Consider the following 24114-nt stretch of genomic DNA (forward strand, 5'->3'; position numbering starts at 1 on the left):
GAAAAGAAAATAACATATTTCATTCATGCCTGGGAAATGAGCTGAACTAAAAAGGAATGTGAGTAAAGACCTAAGGACTAAAAAGGAATAAGAGAAACTTACCAGGATAATAAAATAATAAAATAAATTAGCTAAATGGATTCAAATATAAATAGTAAGACTTGTTGGTTACTCCGCCAACTCCTTTCACTAACTTCATAACACAACCTTGCAAGCCCATCGTACAAGTTCCACCAATAATTCCAACCCCTTACATTTTAAATCGTATCAATGCCTTATCACCAAATTAAATGGAAAGTTGGTGAATTTATGTAGGGAAAAAAGAAAAAAAGTAAAGGAGTTTGTTTTTACTAAACTTATAAAATGAGAGTGATTTGCGCAACATTTGAAACTATGGGTGAAGTAGCCGTCATTGAGAAGAACCTTCAGGTACATCTTTGTAATTAACCAATACTTAGGTTTTGATACTTCAAGTTTTGGTTGCCGTGGGTTTACCCGGCTGTGAACCGATTCACGCCCCAGCTTCCCGTTCACAACGTATTAATATTTGCATACGCAGAGGTTGCCCAAAAATCATCAATCTATTGTTTCAAGTTCAAAACTTTGTGCCCTAGAAGAAGAATTTAAGGAAACATGTCGGGCATGGGAGATGGGTACGTGGGTACGGCCCAAGACGCCGTTAGAATCCGACGGCTTGAAAAGCAGAGAGAAGCAGAGAGGCGAAAAATTCAGGAGCTAAAGAATAAGACTGCTTCATCTAAAGGCCAACCTGGGCTTCTTCAATTCGGGTCCAGTACATCCGAGGTTTCAATTACACTTGCTTATAAAGCTCGTTCCTTTATTTATTTATTTATTTATTTTAACTGATATACAAACGTACATTGTTCTGTATACAAAATGACGAAATATAGCGGAGAACTAATTTGGTAAGAAATTGCCCCAACAGAGCTAAATGGATACAAATGACTCATATAGTCGTCATCAACTAGTTGATTAATTGCTATTATTGAAATGTAACTTAGAAGATTTATGGGAATTTTGTCACACCTGAGCTTATTTCAGCCTTTGATTGTAGCTATGGGTGTTTAACGGGTGGGCCGGGCCGGGCTAGGTAGGGAATTTTAGTACCCGTACGGGTTATGGTCCGGGCAGGTTACGGGTTGGGGCCTACCGGGTTTAATGAGTTCGGGTTCATCCGGGTAAAAATTGAACCGTAAGGGTCACGGGTTGACGGGGCCGGGCCGGGTTTAGTGTTATTTTTTTTTTTTTGTATTTTGTATAACTATTGTAAGTTATATTAATACAAAGTAAAAATATAAAGAATACGAGGAAGATGGGAAAAAATTGCACTTATAAATTGCAAGTGCTACATTTATTTCAAAATTCAAACTTACAAATTGAAAGGTTTACATTTAACAACAAGTAAATTAACCAAAAAGGAGTAAATTCAAAGGTTTTGCATTGCCTTAGTAAGTTCTTCATAATCAATATGAATTGAGTGACCTTCTTCTGGAGTATTAAATTCGGATGAGTTACCATGTGTTAATATATCTCCAAGTTCCTTGTCTTCTGGGCTATCAACATCTTCACGTCCTTGATTTCTTTGTTCCGATCTAATCCAATCTCTGAAACATACTAAAACTTCCAAAGCATTGCTTCCCAATGAGTGACGGGTGTCTCAAAGTTGTTGTCTTGCTTGGCTAAATGCACTCTCTGATGCAACAGTTGAAATTGGCACATTTAGCACGTCCCGAGCCATAGCGAAAAGAACAGGAAATTGCTTTCCATTCTCATGCCACCATCCCAACGGTGAAAATTCCTTTGTACGAGGTTCTTTTTGCTTCTGTAAGTAGAATTGAAGTTCATCAATGTTCCTGCTACTGGTTTGGGTGTTAGAAAATGTAGAAAAAATATTAAACTATCAAGGCCTTCTTCATCATCCACAGTAGCAGAAGTAGCAGAAGTGGTACAGTGCATAGTGGGATTAACATTGGCTACACTAAGAGCATCATCATCAATTACATTTGCATAATAATTATATAATTGTTGTAAATATTCATTTAGCTTGTTCATACAAGTATATAAATCTGGGGTTTCAGTTGGTCCAGTCTCCATATAAGTATATAAAGCATTCATTAATTGGTGGCAATTAGACATCTTAATAGAAGGATTTAAAACAGCTCCAACACTACTAGGTGTAAGTGGTATCTCATCTTCCATTTCTAATTCATTATCTTCTATACCAAAATCTTCCTGGAATTGTTCATAATCTATATTATATCAGGTAATGTTTCAGGAATATTTGGAGAGGTATTTAAATTACTACCAGATGCTGAAGCTGAAGTACTACCTCTTTTTTTTATTTCCATGATTAGTAACCTTGTTACAAACTCTTTTTGCAGCATTAAACGTATTGTAAAAATTTAACTACTAGCAACAAATAAATATGCAAATAAAATAGTAAATAAGAGAAAGAGTTAGAGGGAGTGCACCGAATTCGGCAATAAATTGAGCACTTGATGATTTCGCAACTCCAATGTTACCACGAAGAAACGTTAATTGTTCCAATTTTGAAGTTCAATTGTTCAAACTTCAAATAATAAATACTACGATAAATTAAATTAAAAAAAAAATAGCCAAATAGTTGATTGTACTTTAATAGGTGAAGAATGAAGATTGAAGAATGAGAGAATATGAGAATTGAGAGATGAGTGAAGAAACGAGGAAGAAGGAGGGGGGGGGGGTTATTTATAGTTTTTTAAAGGGGGTTAATTTTTTTTAAAAAAAAACCAAAATTGGGCTATTTGTGCAATTCAGCCGTTGGGCAACGACCATATTCTGAAATGGACCGTTGCCAACGGTCAGATATCTGGGCCCAGTTTTTTAAAAAAAAAATTTACTTTTTAAAACCGGTATGGGCCGGCCCGGGCCGGTTAACCGGTTGAAGAACACTGTTCATTGACCGGGTTTGACCGGTCCGGGTAACCGGTAGTTCGAAGGTAAACGGTGCAAACCGCACTACACCCTTAACCCAGACCCCTTCTACCGGTCCGGAACCGGGATGACCCGACCCGTTTAACACCCTTAATTGTAGCTAATTACACATGTTCCTTCTGTTGTTGTAAGGAGGAGTTGTAATTATGTTTTTTTACTCAGTTGTTGACTCACAGAATAGATACGTGGATGTGTTTTCAAGACATTGTTGCTTATACCGAAATATGTTTTTTTTTCTTCAGATTCTCGAAACTGCTTTTAAAAAGGAAACTGTGGGTCTTGTTACAAGGGAGCAATATGTTGAGAAGGTGAGTTGATCGCTTTGCGTATAAGATTCTTTCATTTGCAATTTCATCTCTTGATGAAATGAACTGCTCTTGTATTTTGAATCATGTGTAGAGGGTCACTATTAAAACCAAGCTTGAAGAGGAAGAAAAGGAGAAGCTTCAGAAATTGCAACAAGAGTGAGTGTATTTCCTACTTCGTGTCATTCTTGCGAAGCTGAAAGAGTGCAATATGTATGAGTTCAGTTGTGATGTATGTTTAATTTGCGGACTGATTCTTCTGTCACAGGGAGGAAGAGCTTCAGTTACAAAAGCTTAAAAAGAGGAAGATAAAGGCTGACCCACGACTATCTTTTTGCGATGATTTGGATAATGGCAACGAAGATGAAGATGAGGAAAATAGTAAGAAACAAATTTCTTATCTGTTCTTGAAATTTGAAGAATTCATTAGCAACTGACAATATTTCTTTCAATCCTAATTTTGCCTCTCTTCGGAAAGAGTGAGATAAATACAGACATGTTTCAGGTGTTCTCTTTATAAAATTTTAATTCCACAAACTAAACAATAATGTCAAAGAAGGTTCATGGTTGCTATAAACTTAAACATATTTATTGTACAGCTGAAAAAGAAGAAAACAAGCTAGTGCATACTGTTGAAACTGACGAGGTGTTTAGTAATGAAATTTGTCTTATTGAATAGGAATAATAAAAAAGAAATTTGTGTGCTCAGGATAGCCCGGACACCGTCATTAAAAAAGAAAAGAAAAAAAAAGGTAAGAAAAGAAAAGAGAAACTAATTGGAGTAAATTGTTTAAGCTAGGTTTCACGAAGGCCTGCTCCAAACAAGTAGCAATCTCTTAAGATTCCTTAATTTCTGATACTGTATGCATGTCTTAAAAGTAAGTTTATATCCAGGGTCATTTTGTGTTAAAATAGGAGGAGAACTTGACAAGAGATCCTATTGGTTAGCAAAGGCATTTTTCTTTTTCTTTTTGAAGTGAATGGAAACCATGAATATGACATTTAGGTATGAAATCTTCATTCTGATGTGAAGACTGGGTTACTTTCTTGAATCTTGATGCTCCACTTTAATCTAAGTTCTCCAACAAGCAGATCAGTTAGCAGTCTTTGCAGTTTTTACTTTTAATGCATTTTTGCCTTGTGTTTACTACACAATATTCATTGTCACTTTGATTATCCACCTTAGAATGAGGTGTTTTTTTCCCTCCTTTACTTTTTTTTTTTTTTGGGGGGGGGGGGAGGATTGTTGTTGTATGCTTTGAATTCTTTTTGTTTTCGTCGAGACGAGCGACTTGGTGGATATTTCTGTTGGTTAGATGGTGCATGGCATCTGTTACATCTTCTTTTTGGAACTCTGACATGCACATTACATGAATTCTTCATTGTATTGAGAAAACTCTCAGTTTGGTCAGTTCAATCACATAAGCCTGCAGTTTGGCACACTTTAAGATTAAGAGGGAAACGGTCTTTAGGATGCATGCGTTTCTGGAAATAGATATCTTACTTGGTGATATAGTCGAGATGTGCGCAAGCTGGCTCGTACACCACATTCATAGAAAGAAAAGATATCCTACAGGCCATGTCCTGTTTAATGAAAATCATGCGGCATTTATCATCTCTTCCTGGGTCTAACTTTCCGTTCTTCCCCATCAAGTTATTGCCTCCTACGTTTGTCAGGTGCCACTATGGCACTATCAAGTGTCATCAGATATGCATGAGTATGTTTACACGCATATGTGCAGAGAGTTATCCAGAACATGGGCATGTCTAATCAATTGTATTGGCCAATCTTTATGACATAGTTGAGTATATAAATTGCGTCAGATTGTGATGTTATGGTACTATACTTATGTTTTTTCTCTTCTCATCTGCAATATAGAGAATGAAGAATCTGACAAGCGTGTGTGGAGAAAATTTGGCAAAGATCCTACAGTAGAGACCAGCTTCTTACCGGACAGGTTGGGCATTACTACAATCTGCCTCCCCCCAAAAGAAGCCTCTTGTACTTACTTTTATTGTGTCCTCTTTTGGCCTTTTTACTCATTAATTTAATTTGGAATTCAAAGTGCATTTTTTCAGTGAGAGGGAGGCAGAGGAACAAGCTGAACGTGAAAGGCTTCGGAAACAGTGGGTGCGCGAGCAGGAGCTAATCAAAAGTAAGTATGTTAAAGTATATTATGCTTACTTAAAACAGTTTTCAGTCTCCCCTTACCCCTTCTTTGGAGGTGGCTCCTAGAATTCCAAAGTGTTTGAAGAAATCTAGCTTCTGACTGTTTCTCTTGCTATATGCCTAGACGAGCCTCTACAAATCACTTACAGCTATTGGGACGGAACAGGCCACAGACGAGTGATTCAGGTCCCTAAATACTAGAAATGAAGAGCCTATAAAGCTGTCCAATCTTTTGAATTTCGCTTTTGAATTCAATTCTACTACTTCCATTCCAGGTGAGGAAGGGTGATTCCATAGGGGAGTTTCTTCGGGCCGTTCAGCAGCAGCTTGCACCTGAGTTTCGAGAGGTTCGAACTACTTCAGTGGAGAATCTTCTTTATGTGAAAGAAGATCTAATCATTCCTCATGTAAGATCCTTCGTACTTGTGTGATTCATGTCTTATCTTCTAATATGCTGAATACTGGCTAACTCGCTGTTAATTTTGGTGGATGTCAGCAACACAGTTTCTATGAGCTGATTATAAACAAAGCGAGGGGAAAGAGTGGACCGGTAATGTTCAATCCTGACTTATGTTCTTATGAAGTTGATGCATCATGTAGCTTTCTGCTTATGTCTAAGAAGAGAAGAGTACTAGTTAGTGTCTTACATTAACTCTAAAGTACTCGTTCCACATATTACTCCCATTAATCAATCATTCAAAGAAAACAGCATCTCTATACTGTGCTTATTGCACTTCTTCAATAGAACTCTATCTACTTGTTATCCTGAATTAAAATTAAGGATAAAGTACTAAAGAACTTGGAGGTGGTTGTGGACTAGAGCTGCCTCATGCAAATGCTATCCTCTCTGCAGAGCTGAAGAGTGTTGGCCACCACAAAATTAGCTTTTCCATTGCCTGATAATACATTAAATTTCTTGTTTTCTTCCTGTAGGCCACATTTCCTTTTAGTAGTTAAATTCAGTTCAAAATAAATCTCCCTCACTAGAATACTATATGGCGGTTGAGTTCTTTGAATCCAGGGAAAGATCTCTGTAGTTTGTTCAGTATGTAGTCTGTGCTCGTTGGTTATCCTTCCTTTTTTCCCCAGAGTCTTTGGTTAACTAATTAGTGAAATTTTGAAGATAGTTCCCACAGTTTCCATTTTACATCGATCACATGTGACTCTTCCCCATAACTCTTTATGAAGTCAGTCGTAACAGACGTTATATTTAATGTTACTGTACTCAAATTTGGTTTTGATTTTTTTTCTTAATCAAACTTGAATTTGGCATTTTTTGCGTTAGTTTCTGCATAGAAAAAATCTGGTCTAAAATTAAACTTATTTTATAAGGAAAGTAGCACGAACAGGTCCTTTAACATGTGTGATTACAAAAGGATGAACAATGATGGTGATTGCAAAAGGATATATGACTTATTTTGCACTATGCCTTGCTTCATTTTGTATGATGTGAAATACCTGATTTTGAGTTTCTTTCCATGCCTTGTTAAATCTGTGGCAGTCACTCAGTGAGAATTATCTTTACTATTCTTGACAGCTTTTTCACTTTGATGTCCATGAAGATGTGAGGACCATTGCTGATGCTACTATAGAGAAGGATGAGGTATGAATTCCTATTTGCACATTCTCTTTCGCCATTTTAAGTGATTTTTAACTGTACTGGTTTCAAATTCTCATCTCTTTGATATATCGTATTGAATGCTTCTTGTGACCAATCCAAAAAAAAAGTGGGGTTGCTAGTGTGGCATCTTGACATATGCTTCTTTTTAGTTTTTTCTTCCTTTTCCTGTTAGTAGTTCTGTTCTCTGAATTAACCTTAAAATATCAAATTTCTTGTATAATGTCCTGGAAAATGATGTTAACCCCAGATAACATAGAAGCTCTCTGTGTTTGTGTGTGTTTGTGTGTGTAAGAGAGAGTATCTTGATCCCGTAAGTGTTACTATCTTGTTTCTGCAGGTGGGTGCTCTTGATCTTTCACATCAATTTTTCTCTCTCTAATGTGAATAAGATGATTATAAGTTAATTGATACTTGATAGATTCGTCCAAGTCACTTGCCCATTCCAACTGAGTATTGATTTTTCTTCATTTTACTTGTGTTACAATTGCTATGCAGTCACATGCTGGGAAAGTTGTAGAGAGACATTGGTATGAAAAGAACAAGCATATATTTCCAGCTTCTCGGTGGGAGGTAGCATCTCTTATTATATTTTCTTCATCTTTGTGATTATATCCCTCACTGGCTGGCGATGGACTTGATTGACAATTATTTAAGTCACGTCTTCTAAGTTCTCACTCGACACAATTATCTTGAGTTACTGCAACTAATACTGCAGTTGCACTCAGAACACCCTTCCACCCTACCATTGAAACATTCTATTGTAGTATAGCTATTTTCTTCTACATAATATGGCTTTGGCTGTCTTTTTGTTGCAGATATATGACCCGACAAAGAAGTGGGAACGATATACAATCCACGGGGATTAAGTGTAACTGCAAAAATCATTTCATCTTCGCCAACAAGAGCGTGTCATTTACACCATTGAACCTGTTAGAGGCGGAAGCACTGAATTTATAGTTTCTTTTACTTGTATGATGCTTGTGTAAGAACAAGGGGCTGCTGTTCTCCCAATATATATTGTCCTTTTTGCACTGAGAACTGTCCAAAATCATTAATGTATCGACATTTGTATTTCTTCTTCTATACTTTGTTTTCCAGTTTCCAAAGAATATGCCTCTTGAACTCCTAGTCTAGATGGCATCCTGCGCACTACAAGTCCACTTTCAGTTGTCTTTTTGCAGCATCTTTATTTATTGAGGACACTTGCTAGGCGTAGTAAACGCAAAAATGCAAGGGGCGGAGCTACTATTCGACCTAGGGGTTCGGCAGAATTTAGTAGTTTTTGTTTAAATCTTGTATTTATGTTTAAAAGTCTTGCTTATTATTCAGAATCTAGTAAGTTGTTTTTTGTAGACATTAAAACTCATAACTCAAAAACCTGTCGTCATCTCATATTCATGCAATTAATATAATATCAATAAGTGCATCCCCTCTAGAGTTCCACAACTCAACAATCTTCAAGAAACCTCAAACTTTGACTCTTGTCCACTTCGGACTTTGCACGACCCTTAAAAAATAATAAATAAAGGGCATAATTTACCATGATACTCATATTAATTGGTGTATAGTTTTAATGAATTTGGAAATGATTTGGAATAAGTAATTAATTCTAAGGGCAAAACAGGAAAAATAAATTATTTTTCTCTTAATATGCGAAAGGTGACAAGCAAAAATGAAAATTTATTTTTAGAATAGTTGACAATTAAAAGTGAACGGAGGCAGTCATATGCGAAGCAGTTGATATCTAAATATAGACAGGTATCATTGTTTTTTACAGACTAATAAGGTAAGTAAATCACGTAGTACTTTTTCCCGGGAAATGCAATCCAAATTTTTTATTACTTGTATAATCATTTCATTTCTCATCGTATAACTATTTCACTTATGATAAATTCCTCTTAATCTTTTTCCTTCACAAATTTTCAGCCAAAGCTAAGTAAGCTTATTTGATTGTGTTGTATATTATCACTAGTTTGAGCAAGTCTAGATTTTCGAATGGAATTTTTATATTTCTATGTCATATAGGAAACTATATTACCCTCAATGTTTAAGGTTTGATATAATTACATTTAGTATACCTAATTACCATTTACATACCATTGGTGGTTTTTAAGGGTATTAATTACAACAATAACAACAACGACCTAATATAATCCCACAAGTGGGGTCTGGGGAGGGTAATATGTACGCAGACCTTACCCCTACCCCGAAGGGTAGAGAGGCTGTTTCCAGGAGACCCTCGGCTCAAAAAGCAACAGGAGCCGATATATTAGTACCATAAAAATGCATAATAAAATAACAGTAATATAAGAGATATGAAATACAGAATACGAAATACGAAATACGAAATAGATGACTGGTATAGTAAAACTAGCAGGTAAAACCCTGCATCAATAGACGATCAATGACATTCTTAGTCTAACTCCTAACTGGCTAGTCTCACTCTATTGTGCTGTAGAAATATTCACAACTCTCCCCTAACCTACAACCTTAATGCTCGACCTCTATAATTCCCTGTCAAGGGCCATGTCCTCAGTAATCCTAAGTCGCGCCATGTCCTGTCTGATCACCTCTCCCCAATACTTCTTAGGTCGCCCTCTACCTCTCCGCGTGCCCACTACAGCCAGTCGCTCACACCTCCTCACCGGTGCATCAGTGCTCCTCCTCTGAATGTGCCCGAACCATCTGAGTCTTACTTCCCGCATCTTGTCCTCCATGGGGGCCACGCCCACCTTCTCTCGAATATCTTCATTCCTAATCTTATCCATCCTTGTATGCCCGCACATCCACCTCAACATCCTCATCTCTGCTACTTTCATCTTCTGGATGTGTGAGTTCTTTACCGGCCAACATTCAGTTCCATATAACATGGCAGGCCTAACCACTGCTCTATAAAACTTACCTTTTAGTAACGGTGGCACTTTCTTGTCACACAAGACTCCCGACGCTAACCTCCACTTCATCCACCCCACCCCTATACGGTGTGTGACATCCTCGTCAATCTCCCCGATCCCCTGAATAACCGATCCAAGGTACTTGAAACTACCCCTCTTGGGAATGACTTGAGAGTCAAGCCTCACTTCAACTCCCGCTTCCGTCGGCTCAACTCCAAATTTGCACTCGAGGTATTCCGTCTTCGTCCTGCTCAACTTGAAACCTTTAGACTCAAGAGCATGTCTCCAAATCTCTAGCCTCTCGTTGACGCCGCCTCGTGTCTCGTCAATTAGAATAATGTCATCAGCAAATAGCATGCACCATGACACCTCCCCTTGAATATGATGAGTCAGTGCATCCATCACCAGGGCAAATAGGAATGGGCTGAGCGCAGACCCTTGGTGCAACCCCGTAATAACTGGAAAATGTTCAGAGTCGCCTCCTACTGTATTAATTTAAGGGTATTAATTATATTCTTAATTTAATGGTACCGTATATTCCTTCTAATACCACTCCCCCACATTTCTCTCTCCAATTCCCACACCTTCACCCACATTTCCCTCCCACACCCATGATTTATGTATCAAAATCACATTATCTCTTCCATAGCCAAGGCACTGTCAGCACCTCTGCAATCTTCTCCCAATGTTTTTGTGCCCGGGGAAGATGAGCACAAGCCTGGTCGATTTGATGGTTATGATTTCGGGTTCCTTCAGTAACATAAGAGGAAAGGAAAAGAGAGCAGCAATTCCACCATTGACAACCATTAAAAAACTTTGAAGCTTTGAATTCAAATTTGGGTTTTCAAGAATCATTATTTGTTTGGAATGAGTGTTGTTGTAAATAATTGGGAATATGGTTTGGAGTTTATATCTCAATTTTGAGGGTTTTGGTGAAGATTAGACTTGGTTTTGGCTGAATTTCAGATTGAAACTCGTCGAAGAAGAAGAAGAATAAGAAGAAGAAGAAGAAGAAGAAGAAGAAGAAGAAGAAGAAGAAGAAGAAGAAGAAGAAGAAGAAGAAGAAGACATGACATACATTATATTGCAGCAATAAATTGTAGAAAAATTGTAGACTGTTGTTTATTTATTTTTGAGCTTTTATGTTTTTGTATTAAAAGTTTTGATGGGAGCTTGTTATTCCACTTCGTCTGTTTTGGAGCTAACTTGTGCAGAGGAGAAGATGTTTTTTAAGTTATATATATTGCTATACCTTTAAATTCAATAAAGTATGGTTGTATTGTATTTAAAGAGGCGTGAATTTGTAGAATAGGTTGAATGTGAGTAATGAGTCAAATAAGACTCACAATGGCTTATTTTCTACATTTAATCTACAACAAAATTACATATCATTTGAAAAATTAATATGAAAATACAGAATTTTAATGTTTCTACAAATTATCTACAAAGTTTCGACAAATTGTTCATAACAAAATTTATCTTTATTTTCATGCATGTTCGTTTGTAACACTAAAGTTACTTGATATGCCAACATCTCCCGTTATAGAGGAATACAACTTATCTAGAATTTTCTACAACTTTCACACATTATTTCCACCCAGTTAAATATAACTACAATAACATAAAATTTGAGCTTTGTGTTTTTGTGTTAAAAGTTTTGATGAGAACTTGTTATTCTACTTCGTCTGTTTTGGAGCTAACTTTTGCAGAGGGGAAGATGTTTTTTTAAGCTATATATATTGCTATACCTTTAAATTCAAGAAAGTATGGTTGTATTGTATTTAAAGAGGCGTAAATTTATAGAATAGGTTGAATGTGAGGAATGAGTCAAATAAGACTCACAATGGCTTGTTTTCTACAATAAAACTGCATATCATTTGAAAAATTAATATGAAAATACAGAATTTCAATGTTTCTACAAATTATCTACAAACTGTTCATAACAGAATTTATCTTTATTTTTATGTATGTTCGTCTGCAACACTAAAGTTACTTGATATGCCAACATCTTCCGTTATAGAGGAATACAATTTATCTACAATTTTCTATAACTTTCACACATTATTTTCACCCAGTGAAATACAACTACAATAACATAAAACTTACATACAAATTTTATACAAAATTTATACAATATGTCTTTTGTATATTTTGTATCTGATTTATACATAGTAAAAATAATTTTCATACAACTAATTATATATTATACAACTTATCTACAATTTTCGTACATTATTTCTACTAAGTTATATACAACTACAATATAATACCACTTAAATATAATTTTTATACAATGTTGTTCAACTTTCATACAATAGTTAAATGAATAAAAGAAAAATAAATAAACAACAGTCTACAATTTTTCTACAATTTCTGCAATATAATGTATGCCATGTCTTCTTCTTCTTCTTCTTCTTCTTCTTCTTCTTCTTCTTCTTCTTCTTCTTCTTCTTCTTCTTCTTCTTCTTCTTCTTCGAGTTTCAATCCGAAATTCAGCCAAAACCAAGTCTAATCTTCACCAAAACCCCTCAAAATTGAGATATAAACTCCAAACCATATTCCCAATTATTTGCAACAACACCCAATCCAAACAAATAATAATTTTTGAAAACCCAAATTTGAATTCAAAGTTTCAAAGCTTTTTAATGGCTGTCAATGGTGGAATTGCTGCTCTCTTTTCCTTTGCTTTGTATTACTGAAATTTGGACATAAGTGCGTTTGATGTAGAAGAATTGTAGAAGATTTAGTCGTTTCTGATTTGTGAAATCAGAAAAAAGTTTGAAACACAGTGTATCGAAAAAGCAGAGACGCTAAATTTGAAACGAAACTGACGAAGAAGATTAATGTGCGTAATTTGCATTGTGGAAGATCTGGAAGAATATGTAATCCCCAATTTTAGCGCGCCTAAATAAGGAAGCCTACAACTACAATGATTTCTTATTTAATGCATTATCTATATTATGTAGAAATACTAGTAGCATGAAAGATAATATGCAAACTATATATTTAGTAATATCGTTTACTATATGGTATATGAACGAAAATTTCGAATTACGGGAAGTCATTAATAAACAAATCTTGTGAGTTCTGCAGCAAAGCCCAAAGTGATTATTTCTCAGTTTGGGCCCCCGATTCCTATTGAGTTGACATAACATATCTGTTTTCACATGAATAAATCTGTTAAAATAGAAAAACAAAAACAAAAAGAAAATTCTGGGCTGGGTTTGTTTTCTGTGACCTCAGAGCTTGATTTTCTGTTTCACTCTCGTCTTTGGTCTTCGTTCGTGTGCTCCGCCTTCCTCTCAAAATGACAATTAGGGTTTTCTTCGTCCTGGCTCTTCTCCTCTTCTCTTCATCATTTCTTCAAGGTTTGCTTCTTAGATCACAGATCTTAATTCCTGAAAACTTTCAGTCAAATCCCTCATCTTTGCATGTTAATTTTTGTAGTTCATCGCATTCGCATGCTCATGCACGATCGCATGAACAATTTTACGTATTAAGCTTTATCTAATACTCTACTATGTTTCTTTGATATTCGTAATTTTGATTCTCTTCGATTTAATCGAGGTTTGACTATTTAATGTGGACTATTCCAATTTTGTTATTGCCCGATTGATATCGGATTGGATTATGATTTTGATTGCCATAGTAAATCTGGAATGTTAAATATTATGCTTTGATACGTTCTCCATTTGGAAACGATAAGCATTAGAATTGAATGTAGACTTTGATTGTGGAAAGTTTTTGCTAGTTTTGGTTAGTCAAAGTCATTGTCGTTGACTTGATAATAGCTTCTTGTGTTTTGTTTCGTATAATGACTTGGAAAAGAAATGATAATGCATGCATTGCCTGCTCCCTGATAGAATTCTCTACTCTTTTGATTTAGTTAGATCTTCATATTTTTTTATAACGGTGGTGTCCGGGTCAACTTGCATGCACCTCGATTATTCCACCGGGTACTTGCTAACTCCCACCAGCTCAGTTACTATGTAACTCTGCCCACCAAGGATTAGACATATGGGAAGCAATTGCCTAGTGTTGTTTGCCTCCTCTAAGATTCGAACCTAGACCTCATGCTTCGGATTTAGTTAGATCCTCAATGTTATGCTACTTTTTACGCCTCGTAACTTTTTTATGATGTTGATTAGGTTGATTATGAGAATTTCCTTTCAGGCTTTAACTTGTTCGGTCATTTTGAGCAAAATGTATCTTGCCGATAACTGGTTTTGGATTGAGGCTTAGTAGTTGTTGTTCATTGTTAATTGCTATGGTTGTATTTCGTGAAGTTCATTTTGGTGTTAATATTTTCTTTTAGTTGCTAGAGCTCAATCCGACCCTGAAGCAGAAGTGGTTGAGGGTACCGAGGAAGGAGGGGATCTTGGAATTGTTGGTGAGGATGTCCAAGATTTTAGCAGTGAGAGTTATAGTCCTGCACCTGGGATTGAAACGATTTGTGTTTTCCCTAAAAACCCTTCGAAAGGTGAGTTTAAATTCAGTGTCTACTATGCATCTTTATTATCTTTACCTAATTTTGCTTTGGACAAGGTTGCTGTTAATGGTTTGCCTCTCTTAAATCATGTTTTTCGTTGTCTATGCAGTAGTGGCAGCTGGTGAGGAGAGCGAGCTGTTGGTTGGAATGAAAAATGATGGTAATTCTGTATTTTCCTTTTCTTTGTCCCATTAAGTTTTTGATTTTTAATAGTATTGTTCTGATAGCATCTCTTCCTTTATCTGCTCTGATGGATTTATTTGCCGACTTTGGTTAAAGCAGGGGAATCAAATCTGAATATCATTGCCATCCAAGCCAGTGTTCACCTTCCCTTTGATCATCGCTATTTGGTTCAAAATCTTTCTGTTCAGGTAATTGTTGGTTACATCCTTTCCTATTAATCATGCTTTACGCTGCTTGCTTCTTAAGATTACTGGTGAAATATGTTGACTGAACTGAAAAAAATGGTATTTATACTCTCTAGATTATTTAGCTTCTATTTGGTTCCTTAAGTTTGCATATAGTCTTGTTATATTTATGTTGTCTCAAATTTTTATGATCCGAAAGGCTTTTTCTTTCTCTTGTCTCTTTAGTTGTGAGTTAGTTTAAGTTGGGGCTTAGGTATTGTTAAATTTACCTTGTTTTAAATTTTGGTGATAATAACGTTACCCGAAGATATTCCATGATACATATCATGTTTGCACTTAATAGTTTCTGTTCTTCAGTTAAAGTTTCGTTGTGTTTGCTCCTAACAAGCTATATTTCACAAGAGCTATTTGGAAATGCCCTTATTTTCTCTCCTTTTAGCTGATGACCACGATAGGTTTTCTAAATATTTATATTTTCTCTCTTGCCAAATTTGTTGGTTAGAAAGATCTTAATCAAATATAAGATTGCTTGAATTAATAAGGTCCTCGTTTTCTTTTTTGACATTGACCACGGAGAAGGGAAAGAGAAGATGACTCTTTACAGACGCGAAATTACTTTAGCATACAATTTCAAAGAATTAAAAACATCCCATTTTTGCATGAAACTTCTCTTTATTGACTTTACTTATGATGAACTTAAACTATTTGGGGCATTCAAAAAGCTTCAAAATGAATCCTATTCTGAAGGAGATTTCAAATCAACTAACAAATGAATTATCGTGCCTTAACTTGCTTGTAAGGAATTGAATATACCCTAAACACTTTTAGTACTTGGCTTCCTTGGTGAAATGTAATCCCAACCTCTCGGTTGGAAGAGGACTTTTCCACTAAAACAACCTCATATGTCAGAGCTAAGTTTTATTGTCAGGTTGAGCTCTACTAGCAGCATTTTTAAGTTCACCAACTAAGGTAGAGTTCATGTTGGAGCTAAGAAAAGGCCATACTTATATGGCACCTTGGGTATACCTGTGTTTGTTCAAACATATGTTCAGTGTATTTCATGCTTTGTTTACTAATATTTGGATATCAGAATTGGCTAATTGTGTATCTTCGTTTATTTACTAGGCTTTTAACAACGCAACAGTTCCTCCTTCTGCTCAGGCTACCTTTCCATATATATTTGCTGTCAGCAAATTTATGCAGGTTTGTTGTATAGCATTATTACCATTTTTCCTCATCAACTAACATGGAAAAATTGTCCTGCTTATTTTCATATAATTGCTTTGGACATGGAAAAATTGTCCTGCTTATTTTCATATAATTGCTTTGACTTCATTCTCACAGTTTCTTCTCTGAACTGATAATTCTGTTCATCATGTTGCAGCCTGGAAGTTTTGATCTCGTGGGCACAATTATTTACGAGATAGACCAGAACGCTTATCAAAATGTGTTCTACAATGGAACTATTGAAGTGACTGAACCTGGTGGTCTTCTCAGTGTTGAGTCTGTTTTCCTGTTTTGTCTTGGAGTTGCCCTCCTTGGACTTCTCGGGTTCTGGATACGTGGCCAGCTACAAAATCTCTCAAAGGTGATTATACTTACCTATGTTCCTTGTAAGATGGAAAAAAGGTGCTTCAAAAACTCGGTTATATCTTAAAAAATGCCTGTAGGGTATGTATGAGGGGCCACAAGTAGTTAGTGTGTGGGGTTATTGTTTCTAGATCTTGCACCACTATCCTATTGACATGTATATGTCAACGGTGAGGGCTGAAATCTGCTTCTTGAAGTGACTGAGAGCTGATGTGCTGGTAACAGTGAGGGTTTTTTTAGTCATACAGAGTCGTTAGTGTTACCATATGAGAACAAAGCAATCTGTCAAGCAGCTGGACCTAAGAAAAATACCTCTCGACCGATCAAAAAATAAATAAAAAATACCTCCCTTTTAATGCAGTTAGTGCTATTTCCTGAATAAAATATCTCTTAAAAAAATGTATCAGCAATAAGCACATTAGGGGTTTTTTCATTTAAGCATATGAATTCGTCTGCTCTTGTTTCCTTCTAAATCATTCTCTTTCTTTTCTGGATGTGTGTGTAGAAAACTAAGAGAGCACCAAAGGCAAAGGTTGAAGTTGGAACTGCAACAACTGATGCATCCATGGATGAATGGTTGCAGGTATGTGGTTTATTATATTGTTAAAGAGTACATTTCTGGAAATGTTTAGTAATCTGGATTTCAAAATTTTTATGTGTATATTTACATTTGGATTCGGGTCGGAAGGATTTGCTAACTTTCCTGTTCTTTTTTCAAGGGAACTGCATATACTCAGTCGCAGTCCAACAAGTTGAAGAAGAAGAAGTAAATGGCTTGAACTGCTACTTTTAGCTGTATTTTACCGGATGTCCAAAACGAGAGGGTTTAAATTAGAAATGTTAGACCTGCTTCACTGTTGTAGCACGAGGATAACTTATTAGCCTCCAATTTTACTTTTTACTACCAACGAACTAACTGGGTATCGAGGAAGCAAAGAAACAATTTTGTCAAATTCAACTCTCATTTTTCCCTTTCAACAAATTTACCTTTTCCCTTTGTGTTGACTTGGCGTGCACCAGATTCTTATGTTTTTTGTTGCTTTGAGTTGGATACTTCTGCCATCTTTAATTTGATTAGCCGTCTCTGTCTTCTAAAATCAATTAGAAGGAAACCACACCAGAATCTGCGGTCCATTATTCAGTCTGATGTTGCTTTCATTTCCTTGGCGTAAATTGAAATTGCCTTGCTTCTTCTAAGAGAAAATAAAGACTAAATTGTTTTAACGTCTTTAATGTTGTGTTAAGGAAACAAAGCATAATTTTAGACCTTCAGTAACTTTGCTTTAGACTGATTGATAAAGTAGAATCAATCTTTTCATAGTTCTTCAAATTGTTTCACTCAGTACGCACGGTTTAATAGAGTTGTCGGCTAGGAAGATTTGAACATGTTGAATTTGGAAAAATCTAATATAACAGTAACAGCGTCAAGTTAGACCATGGAAATGTGGACACCTAACATACATGAGATGAAATGGGAAGCAGATCACATCAATATACAGATCACCTTCATTACTATGACATTTAGGAGTGGGGGAAGAAGCAAAAGATTCATCAAAGATTTTTATTTTATTAGGCTTCGCTGGATCTCTATTATCCACTTTTGTGGCTCTGTATACTTAAAGCAATTAAGCATCACATGCTACAGAAATTGCAGTCGCCATATATGAAATGTGGAACCTCACCAACCTAATTGCCAACCGCGAGATATCATTTTCCTTCCCCTTTTGGTTGGAGAGGGAAATAAATTGAAGAAATTTCGTTTTCTTTGATAAAGCAAGGAGAATAGAGCTGTTAACTCAGATATTTTTAAAGTAAATCATGGTTAAAGGGGAAATGTAGAAAGGAGATATTTAGTGTTCTTACCTCGCTCTTGATACCTTTAGTTCAAGTTATCTAAAACACCTTGCCTTTTTTCACACATTCAGATTGAATACTTTCGTACATTACAATTAATATTGACAGCATATGTACAAACCTTCTAACGTGACTATAAATTTTGTGCTTTGCATATTACAAAGCTGCATGTGATGTCGGAAATGGTATTCAAGTAAAGCATGGCGAATTATTTGGAGAATCCTTTTCACCGTTTCAACCTAATTTTCACAATTTCAACCTAAGTTCAAAGAAAAGTTAGCAACTTTTTTTTTTTTTTTTTGGCAATTTCTTCTCACATCTACTAATTAAAAAGGGATGGGAAATAGCCAATTGGACAACAATGGCCATCAAGCTATTGGGATTCGAATTCGTGCAATATGGCTTGAAGTAAGACAAATTTTATTATTGATACAAAAATCGTATAAAGAAGACAAACAGGAGCTGAAAAGTCAAGTTTACGGAAATGAAAGTCATATAATTTGACAATTTTACAACAAATTTTATTATCGGTACAGAAATCATATAAAGAAGACAAACATGAGCTTGAAAAGTCAAGCTTACGGAATTAAACATTTTCTGCAGTGATGGTGTCAGAAATAGAGGTGGAGGTGGGATTTAATTTGTAGGGTCATGGGGAATAAACAAAGAACCGTCAATTTATTTTTTATTTTATTTTTATTCTCAAGTCTTCTTTTTTAAGAAAAACAGGATAAAGAAAATTTTGCTGTTCTTTTGAAATTTAATTTCAATTTTCCAACAGCTTCTTTTGATGAACCTCTGGCATCACACGAATGTTCTTTTACACCTGATGGGTAATCATAGTTATTACTACAAAATAAGAGGATATGCTACAATATCTGCAGATTATTACTACAAAATAAGAGGATATGCTACAATTTGATTCTTTAACTGGAGTTTCATATCAAATTAGGATAAACGGAACGAATGAAGAAGTCTCGAAATTATGCATTTCCATATTATCGAACATTTAGACAGGGTGGAGGTTAAAGATTAGGGTAGAAAGTTCGTAGGTAGTCGAGCGTTTCTCTTTGTATTACTCAATTCGCTAACATTAGTGTTAGTATGATATCTTTTATTCATAAATGGCTATTAGTGCCTAGAGTTTGACTGCATTCTTGGATTCGATATTATTTTATCTTGATGTTATTCCTACTTGTTACAATTACCTTTTCTTTTTTAGTCGTTCTCCAGCCGACGGTCTATCAGAAATAGCCTCTATGTCTGGTAAGGGTAAGGCTGCGTATATCTTACCCCCCTAAACCCCACTTGTAAAAAACTACTGAGTTTGTTATTGTTGTTGTTGTAGCCAGGGCGGATTGAAAATAAGGGGATTATACTGGAACTGAAGTATCATTTTTTTAAACCCCTTTGTCACTATATTGGAAGCTTTCAACAATCAATAGAAATTATTTACCGATGTACAATGTAATTTTCCAAACAAAGGATATTCTCTGACAATCGTCGGACCAATGTGGTTCCCCAACTGCAACTAGGCAATGCAAAGCTGCAATATTGAATGTTAATGATATGTAGGAGGATGCAACTATGGTAGAAGTACTCTATACATGCAATAATACATAAAATTATGCACTTACTTCTTCATGATGAGTGGAGTACAATTATGTGTTCTATAATTTGCGGTAGTAGAAGTTAGTCGACGAATGTCAATTAATTCACGTGAATAATGAGAGAAGAACGTGTTTTTGTTACTCATTATAAATGCCAACATTTAACTACCCTTTCTTTTAAATTTAAAACTAAATAAAAACACAAGATGTACAGTAGTAGAAATACTGGCAATCATACCCTTACAGCACTTTGTTAAAAAAGTAGTTAAAGTTTCAATTCTAAAGAGAAAGGGCCGGACCATAAGTATTTATTATATGCAGCTAGGAGTTGCAAACGGGCGTGGCGGGTCGCAGGGGCGGATTTAGGGGGCGCAACGGGTTCACCCGAACCCCCTTCGCCAAAAAAAATACACTGTATATATAAGGCAAAATCTGTTTTTTACCTCTGTATATTAAGATTTGAACCCCCTTAACACAATCCAAAAGTGTAGTTTAGTGGCAAGGGGTTCAAAATCTACATAAGGTCATGAGTTCAATTCCCACTAAATGTTGGATATGGTTGGGGACGAAAACGGGTAATGAAAAACCGGATAAATTTACGGATAAAAAACGGGTTAACCGGCGGATAATATAAATAACCATATTATCCATGACTTCTTGCATATGATCATTTTTGAGAGAATTCTTAGTCTCCCTAAATTGAGGAACCCTCAATTTGAGGCTTTACAAATGTAAAAGCTAGACTCATTGATTATCCATTTTCTAAATGGATAATATGGTTCTTATCCACATTTGACCCGTTTTTAAATAGTTAATTATCCGTGGATAATATGAGTGGTTAATTGTTTTCTTTTAACCATTTTGTCATCCCTATACGCAGCCTTCTTTAAGAGACTGTTTCTACCGCTCGAATCTGTGACCTCCTGGTCACATTTAAACCTAAGTAACTAATTGAAGATTTTCAGTAAAATAAGTGACATAAATGAGAGCTAACTAAGTAGGTTTACAGGTAGAAAAGAGACGAGGTGTACAGTTGGAGACCTCATTGAATGATGATAATGGCGTTTTATCAAACAGCTAGCTATGCCTGTGACCACCCATTGCTGAAAATCTTTTTTTTTTTATTTCTATATTTTACAAAGAGAAAAAAAAAACCTTTCAGTTTTTTCAATCTTTCTGTCATTCATTAAAAAATCAAGATCCATGGGACCTAAACTCATGTGAGGTCCTTAACTATGTGTCGGTAAGACAGTCATAATTAAAACCAGACTTTTCTTTACATATTGCTAAGTAATTAAGTACTATAAATATACCCTTTAGTCAGTTGTAACAAACACAACAACACCATTCAGAATTTACATTTTTTTGGTACAGAATGGGGCTGCAGTCACTTTGTGGCAGAGTCCTCCTCGGACTGTCTCTGACTTTATTACTCTCTAGTTTCTGCTTTGCTGATGACAACACAATCAAAGTTTTTGGCATTGGAGAATGCGCTGATTGCAAAGAGAATAACATTAACACCATTCATGCTTTCTCAGGTTCTTTCTAATTTACAGTTTAAATGCATGTCAATATGCTATTGTTTCTTTATATAGTTGAGTTGAGTTAAATCCAAGTATATTTTCTAAATATGGTATCAACCAAACTAATCTCCATTGTATTTTCCAATGTTGGGCTCCGTTCCATATGTCCAGTCCTGAGCGTGCTTGATGTTTAAGTGTCACTCTTATATGAATTTGAAAAATTCTCACGCTTTTTGAGCTAGCTTTTGACTAAATTAAGTCCAATACCTATCTTTCCAACGTGTCTAAAAAATTTGTTAGCATCTAACCATGTTACATATCATTGTTCCTTGAGCCGCGAGGGTCTACCGAAAACAAACTCTCTATCTTTGTAAGGTAGGAGTAAGGCCTGCGTACACACTACCCTCCTCAGACCCTACTTATGGGATTATACTGAGTTGTTTGTTGTTGTTGTTATCTAACCATGTAACATTATTTGTTTCAGGGCTTCATGTAAGCATTGACTGCAAGCTTGAGAATGGAGAAATCAAAACAAGGGGTGAAGGAGAGCTTGACAAAGATGGCAAATTTGAAGTGTCACTTCCTAAAGAAATGATAAAAGATGGCAAGCTAAAGGAAGAATGCTATGCACAATTACACAGTGCATCAGCTGCACCATGTCCAGCACACAATGGTATTGAATCATCCAAGATTGTGATCACCAAAACTGATGGAAAACACTCACTAAAACCTGCTGGAAATGTTAAATTCTCAACAGCATTATGCACTTCTGCTTTCTTGTGGCCTCACTTTAAATATCCACCATTGCCAAAGTTGCCACCTTTCCCTAAAGATCATCCTTGGATGAAACATTTCCCTAATTTGCCACCATGGAAACACTTTAACCACCCTTTCCCACTTCCCTCTATTCCTCCAATTTTCAAAAAACCATGTCCTCCTCCAATTCCAAAGCCAAATCCTCCTCCGGTTCCCGTTTACAATCCAACACCAGAACCACCAGTAGTAAAGCCACTTCCTCCTCCAGTTCCCATTTACAAACCCAAGCCTAAACCCGAACCACCAGTAGTAAAGCCTAATCCTCCTCCAGTTCCTGTTTACAAACCAAAACCAAAGCCACCTTCAGTTCCCATTTACAAACCCAAGCCTAAACCTGAACCACCAGTAGTAAAACCTAATCCTCCTTCAGTTCCTATTTACAAACCTAAACCAAAACCTCCAGTTAAAAAGCCATGCCCACCAAAACCAAAACCAAAACCTCCGGTTAAAAAGCCATGCCCCCCAAAACCAAAGCCTCCTGCAGTTCCCACTTACAAACCTAAGCCACCAGTAGTAAAGCCACTTCCTCCTCCAGTTCCAGAATACAAGCCACCAGTAGTAAAGCCACTGCCTCCTCCAGTTCCAGTATACGAGCCACCGGTAGTGAAGCCACTGCCTCCTCCAGTTCCGGTGTACGAGCCACCGGTAGTAAAACCTATGCCACCACCTGTTCCAATTTACAAGCCAATCCCACCATTCTACAAAAAACCATGCCCACCACTTCCACAGCTTCCACCTTTCCCTAAACTTCCTCCATTCCACCATCCATTCTTCCCACCACTTCCTCCTTCTATTCCTCATCACCCATAGACAAACATTACATAGAATTTCCTTTTCGTGAAGCCTTGAAAATTATTTGCAATTTATGAAATAAGTTGATCAAACGCTGGAACATTCAAGAGATATGATGCTTGAGAATGTGAAAGGAAATGAACAGAGAATAGGGAAGTTGATGGGGTTGAGAGTTAGTTTTTACTGTGTTGGTTTGCTTAGTTGAGTGTTCATGCAAATGTTTGTACATCTTCAAGTGAATTATGGTCCGGGGAATAATTACGGGTATATCTTGTATACTAGTGTATACGTTAAAGAACGGATCTTTTTATTTTTCATTGTTATGTTACTGGTTTTTGTCATTCATGGAAACTTGTACTAGTCATCTCTTTTTTAATATACCGTTGGGTTTTAATTACTCTTTCATATAATCTTGTATTGTTCCTCTCTTTATATATATTTGTCTTTGTTATTCATTGCGCAAACAATAGCTGATCAATTGCAGAGATTACTGTTTTCAGAAAATCTGCTTTTTTAGTCTGAAAATTATGTTGATCATTTTCCTCTCTATTAATTTACAAAGTTAACGTATCATTATTAAGAAACTTAAACCATAATAATCCATGCAGATCGATAGAAACAAAACTAATACTGTATGCAGTGATCATTGGCGCGATTGATGGAAATGACAATTTTGTTGTTTGTGTCAATCTTTATCATAATCATTGCTGGCTTAAAATGTCATTTTCCGTTGCTATATAGAGTCAAATTAAATATATAGCAGCTTCCACGGCTACCGACAAATACCATTAAATGTTACCTAGTGTAGCTAAACACTCAAACTAGTAATCGAGATTAAGCAATTTACAGAGAATAATTCATTTGCTTTGGGAAGTATATTCTATTTGTTGAGCTATAATCTTTTAGGAGTACTTTTTAAACCAATGCCGCACTTACTTTTCAGTTTTAATTTTTCATAACCTTTGCTTTTAATAAATTGCCAGAGTTGACAAAAAAGATGAACAAAGAAAAGGGCGAAAAAAGAACAACAGAGAAAAGAAAATACTAGTGCATGGGCTTTTAATACTTGTTTCTTGCTTTGATTTGAG

General features: G+C 36.0%; 3 protein-coding genes across 3 annotated transcripts; all 3 read left to right on the forward strand.

Annotated features, from left to right (window-relative positions):
- Nucleotides 1–288: 288 nt before the first annotated feature.
- Nucleotides 289–8173, forward strand: LOC104247420 (protein XAP5 CIRCADIAN TIMEKEEPER). Its single transcript, XM_009803433.2, has 12 exons — nt 289–804; nt 3237–3302; nt 3394–3458; nt 3568–3680; nt 5179–5257; nt 5379–5455; nt 5594–5655; nt 5745–5876; nt 5966–6019; nt 7007–7072; nt 7586–7660; nt 7906–8173. The coding sequence occupies exons 1-12, from the start codon at nt 634–636 to the stop codon at nt 7954–7956; spliced, it is 1011 nt and encodes a 336-aa protein (XP_009801735.1). The 5' UTR covers nt 289–633; the 3' UTR covers nt 7957–8173.
- Nucleotides 8174–13163: 4990 nt separating this feature from the next.
- On the forward strand, nt 13164–17436 carry LOC104211024 (translocon-associated protein subunit alpha-like). Its single transcript, XM_009760018.2, has 8 exons — nt 13164–13352; nt 14300–14464; nt 14583–14633; nt 14756–14844; nt 15967–16044; nt 16226–16429; nt 16937–17014; nt 17151–17436. Exons 1-8 carry the CDS (start codon nt 13292–13294, stop codon nt 17199–17201), a joined length of 777 nt encoding a protein of 258 aa, XP_009758320.1. The 5' UTR covers nt 13164–13291; the 3' UTR covers nt 17202–17436.
- A 3752-nt stretch (nt 17437–21188) lies between these two features.
- Nucleotides 21189–23436, forward strand: LOC104211023 (proline-rich protein 4). The gene is made up of 2 exons (XM_009760017.2): nt 21189–21433; nt 21903–23436. The coding sequence occupies exons 1-2, from the start codon at nt 21271–21273 to the stop codon at nt 23042–23044; spliced, it is 1305 nt and encodes a 434-aa protein (XP_009758319.1). The 5' UTR covers nt 21189–21270; the 3' UTR covers nt 23045–23436.
- Nucleotides 23437–24114: the final 678 nt, after the last annotated feature.

Source organism: Nicotiana sylvestris, chromosome 1, assembly GCF_000393655.2.
Source record: "Nicotiana sylvestris chromosome 1, ASM39365v2, whole genome shotgun sequence".
Taxonomy (NCBI): domain Eukaryota; kingdom Viridiplantae; phylum Streptophyta; class Magnoliopsida; order Solanales; family Solanaceae; genus Nicotiana; species Nicotiana sylvestris.